The sequence below is a fragment of the Argopecten irradians genome, unplaced genomic scaffold (genome assembly GCF_041381155.1).
Source record: "Argopecten irradians isolate NY unplaced genomic scaffold, Ai_NY scaffold_1468, whole genome shotgun sequence".
Classification (NCBI taxonomy): domain Eukaryota; kingdom Metazoa; phylum Mollusca; class Bivalvia; order Pectinida; family Pectinidae; genus Argopecten; species Argopecten irradians.
In genome coordinates, this window is record NW_027188934.1 from 1 (window position 1) to 5,165 (window position 5,165).

General features: G+C 33.5%; 1 protein-coding gene across 1 annotated transcript; it reads left to right on the forward strand.

Moving 5' to 3' along the window:
• Window positions 1–187: 187 nt before the first annotated feature.
• On the forward strand, window positions 188–4,770 carry LOC138314111 (uncharacterized; the record flags this gene model as incomplete). The annotated part of the gene is made up of 8 exons (XM_069254290.1): window positions 188–357; window positions 852–1,006; window positions 1,504–1,538; window positions 1,893–2,018; window positions 2,413–2,613; window positions 2,833–2,943; window positions 3,337–3,531; window positions 4,731–4,770. Coding segments are annotated over exons 1-8 (865 nt in total), but the record flags the coding sequence as incomplete, so codon positions are not given.
• Window positions 4,771–5,165: the final 395 nt, after the last annotated feature.

Consider the following 5,165-nt stretch of genomic DNA (forward strand, 5'->3'; position numbering starts at 1 on the left):
ATTCAATTTTCAAATAAACCTGTTTTAAATTGTATTAATCCATCGTTCGAGATCGTATCATATGGCAAAATAATTAAAAGTTTGCAGTCATTGAAACGGGCTTGTGCTTGGTGCACAGTTGGCCCTTCAAGGCCTTGGCCTTGGGGGAATTCCATTTCCGGTATCACAAGGTTTAAAGCGCCCCCTGTTAGTGGCGGGAAAAGAAGATTGTTGTGTAAGTACGAGCGAGCAGAGTTACCAGAAATGAGGGGCATGAACAGTACTGAAAAATAAAATCGACGGAAGAACCGGGTTATAAAAACAAGAAAGGAAAACATACATACCAGAAAAACAGCTCCTGTGAGATACTTCCGAAATGTAAGTGCATTTTTGAATGATTGATGCTGTCGACTGCCGACTGTCGAATCAGCTGTTGAGCACGGGCCGCGATTTGCACGTTAGCGTTTTACCGTTATATAACCGAATACTTTATAACAGTAGGATCACGTTAGTATGATTATCAAGGACTTGTATATAGTTTTCAGTTAGATATATTGATATTTACAAGCCTATGCATTGCATATTTGACTGTTGCCTCATCTGACTGCAATGGCCCACCATTTCAGTATTTAGTAGTCTATCTTGTTAACAATTTGAACGTTTTGTTAATTGATGGTGGGTTATTCAAACAGGTTGGGCACATGTAAATGTATTACTATTAAAGCGATATATAGCTATAATAGCTATTTATAGCTATACAAAACTAGCGAAAAAACAACATTTCTGGAGAAAAATGCTTGTCCCAAGATCCCTCTTGGATATCTTGTTTCTTTATTTTCTTTTATGATGATATATGTAACATTTAATGTTAGGAGTGATACAGCTATGGAGGCCACCCCACTAACAGACAGAAGTGATTCCCCAATTCTCCCTAAAGATGAGGCTTATGTACCGGGAGAGGATGCTCACCAAAACACCGCTGGAACTGCTTCAGATGACGAGGACCCAACCATTAGTGCTAAACAAGGTGATTAAAGATGCAAAGTTGTTTGGATTCAAAGTTCAGATTCATCTTCAGTAAATAATGCATTCCTTGATTAAGTTTGGATCAGTCGTAGTAGCTTGTATGTACCAAATACTAAATAGAAAGTCAGCACCATCCGTGATATGAAAGATATCATATGCTTTGAATTTTGTTTCCCCCATCTTAATAAAACAGATGTAAAAGCAGCTATCTAAATAGTTAAAATTTTAGCATACATTGAAATACATTATAATAATCTTCAAACTTATAATCTTTGCTAATTTTCTGCCTTGTTTTCAGCCAAGAAAACATTATGATGACCAATGAAGTAGTACGCTTTTAGAAACAAACCATTTATGCTGGTTTGTTTTGGTTACTATTACTTGTATGGCATGTTGAATTAAAATGAGTGAAATTAATTATTTACAAATTACATTATTATCACATGTATAAATATAATTTGATTAATTTTGTATACATATATATTGCATTTTTTTCAGAACTTAAAGTGAATGAATCTCCGGCAGCAATTGATGTAAGGAAATATTGATGTTCTTCAAAAATGTTTATTAAAAAAAGTACTAAAGAATTAAAATGCAGTCCTTGATTTCACATATCTGTGATATTTACTATGTTAAATTCTCCATAATAAAACATCCTTTTCAAAATTTCTTACCTTTTGTGGAAGGTTAAAATATTTTTGTTAATTTGACAATCAAGTAATAATAAATCAGTTCATTATTACCCCAGTATCAACAGCTGGCTTTCATAAAATTTGTAAAATTAACTTCAGAAAAGCATTGCTATCTATCATTTGTATGTTTTAACATGATTATCATGTTCTTGTTACAATTAAAAGCTAATTGTAAGAAACAATATTCCTGAACAGGAAGTGGATGGTGACATTGGTACACCAGCTGGGTCACTGCTGACAAAGGAGATGATTGAAGAGGAGGAGCAGCTGAACAAAGAAGGTGAAGAAGAGGACAAAAAACAACGAGAGGAACATGCAAAGGTAAATATGATTTGATTTGTTCAAACTTGTGTTCAGATGGAAGTATTTATGGCATATAGTTTAGTCTTCTTGGTGTAAATATTGCTGTGTGTTTTAATATAAATGAGAAAATACTTTTGATTTCATTGCATTGGCAAACAAAAATGTAATGTTTTGCCGGTGATATTGGTTCCCATGGAAGTGTCGACAGGTTAGGGTCTTGTAACTATGGAATAATCCGTATAATGTATAACTTTGTAAGAGAGATAACTTCTCTGTATGATTGTGATTTTAATTTACTGCAAAGTCTTGTGCCTTCTTCATTTTAGGAAACTTTTAACAAAACGTTTAGGCATCATATGTTTCTTGCGACTGTTGTAAGGGAGATAAACTAAACTGTGTTTTTATCACTTAGTTATGGGATGATTTGGATCAAGATATCAAAGAGCAGCGTTACAAGAGGCTTCAGTTCTTACTGAGTAAGAGTAATATGTACACTCAGTACCTTCTGGAGAGGATGAAGAAACAAAACAAAACCGATGAAGAGAAAAAGAGAAAGGAACTTAAAGAAAAACGAAGGTTAAAGGCAGAGGAAAAGAAAAGGAAAGAAGTTGAGGTATGGTCATTGATATTGTAATACTATAATGACTGATGGAAGGTAAAATAAATAAATCTAGAAACCAATATAAAACAAAGTTAAATGATTTGTTATTTAATTGAATTCAGTAGTAAAAAATAGTGTGTCTTTAATAGTCATCATTGCATTTCTGATTAGATGGTGACTTGATTGGAGTGTACTCCTACTATTATTAGTCTGTGTACATCCGCTTCGCAGATTCAAACACCAGCTGGGTCACTGCTGACAAAGGAGATGATTGAAGAGGAGGAGCAGCTGAACAAAGAAGGTGAAGAAGAGGACAAAAAACAACGAGAGGAACATGCAAAGGTAAATATGATTTGATTTGTTCAAACTTGTGTTCAGATGGAAGTATTTATGGCATATAGTTTAGTCTTCTTGGTGTAAATATTGCTGTGTGTTTTAATATAAATGAGAAAATATTTTTGATTTCATTGCATTGGCAAACAAAAATGTAATGTTTTGCCGGTGATATTGGTTCCCATGGAAGTGTCGACAGGTTAGGGTCTTGTAACTATGGAATAATCCGTATAATGTATAACTTTGTAAGAGAGATAACTTCTCTGTATGATTGTGATTTTAATTTACTGCAAAGTCTTGTGCCTTCTTCATTTTAGGAAACTTTTAACAAAACGTTTAGAGCATCATGTTTCTTGCGACTGTTGTAAGGGAGATAAACTAAACTGTGTTTTTATCACTTAGTTATGGGATGATTTGGATCAAGATATCAAAGAGCAGCGTTACAAGAGGCTTCAGTTCTTACTGAGTAAGAGTAATATGTACACTCAGTACCTTCTGGAGAGGATGAAGAAACAAACCGATGAAGAGAAAAAGAGAAAGGAACTTAAAGAAAAACGAAGGTTAAAGGCAGAGGAAAAGAAAAGGAAAGAAGTTGAGGTATGGTCATTGATATTGTAATACTATAATGACTGATGGAAGGTAAAATAAATCAATCTAGAAACCAATATAAAACAAAGTCAAATGATTTGTTATTTAATTGAATTCAGTAGTAAAAAATAGTGTGTCTTTAATAGTCATCATTGCATTTCTGATTAGACAAAGCTTGTATATGAACAGTTAAAAAAATATTTGAGAGGCTTGATATTGTTTTTAGTGCGAGTGTACTCCTACTATTATTTTCCTTGTCAGGTGTAGAGTCTGTGTACATCCGCTATTCGCAGATTCCAACTGTGTCTTATAGCATTTAATAGATTTCGCCATAATTTAGTGACACCAAACTTTCAAAAACATATTAAGATATAATTGTCAGCGATTATCTACTATAAATTAAAAACAGTGACATTTCACAGTGCTAAACGCATTTGTTTTGTAAACTTCAAGCGGCGTATCATACAAACTCTTGCATCGGTCACGATATTCTAAGTATGATCTGATTGACTATGGAAACTTTCGGAACAATATAATGCAATTCGGGTTTATATAGTCAATGAAAGAAAGTGGCGAAACGAATAACTTTTAGTACCGGCCTCATATTTAATTTATATCACATCATCCTAGGTGTACGCTGCTTACTCAACCCTGTGAACAAAGATCGCATTTGCAGCAGTTCTAATTACATTGTAATATTTATAAAATTCTACAGCTTTGCGTGAGAGAAACAGAATAAAAAAACACATTATAAAATATCAGTGTGTGTGCCTGAGCTCTAGATCTAATGTACCCCAGAAAGGCGTTCAAGCATGACACAGGTAAGTCACCACGTGCACAGAGACCAGACGGTGTTCTAGCGGACGACTATTTGAAACAACGAAACAAGTTTATCCAATATGATAATAAACACACTTTTATTTAACAAAGAACTTCAAAGTAATGTCACACTTAAAGTTCTGATAAAGTAAAGGAAAGTATTTATTACAATATACCAAGGGCGTAAACCATCTCCTTGCAACAGTCCCAAGGATAATGAGCAATAGTGCCACGTATACCTGTTACAGAGGATGATTTCATAGCGGAAATTAAGGTTAGGAAGTATTTGTCGAGCACTTGATGTCTAACAGACATATTTCTGGTTTTTTTTTTAAATTCAAGAATGATGTTGAAACATTAATATTAATAGATTTTGTTTTATCTTGCAGGAACAGAAAGCTAAAAACATGGAAAACACAAATGAAAAAGGTACCATACTTTCTGAATTGAATATGTATACAGAGGACTCCACATAATCGAATAACGGTTATTTGAATATTCGGTTATTTGCATACAATTCTGCGGTCCCGATTTTTTTCCTTCTTTATCTTTGTTTTTCAACTCCGTGTATTTGCATAGACTTTTACATGAATTTGAATAAAATATTCGGGAAATTCTAAAAATAAAATAGAATATTTTTCAATTTTGCAATATATTTTTAGCGAAATTCGCTGATATAAGTTTTAAGATACTTTGCTTTTACTAGAAATCATCATGGTGACAGATTAACGTTATTGTATGGCTTGTTATTTTATGCATGAATTTGCAAAGGTATTCTGACGCTGTTACGATTTACATCAGCCGCGGTTGATCATAACTTTAGT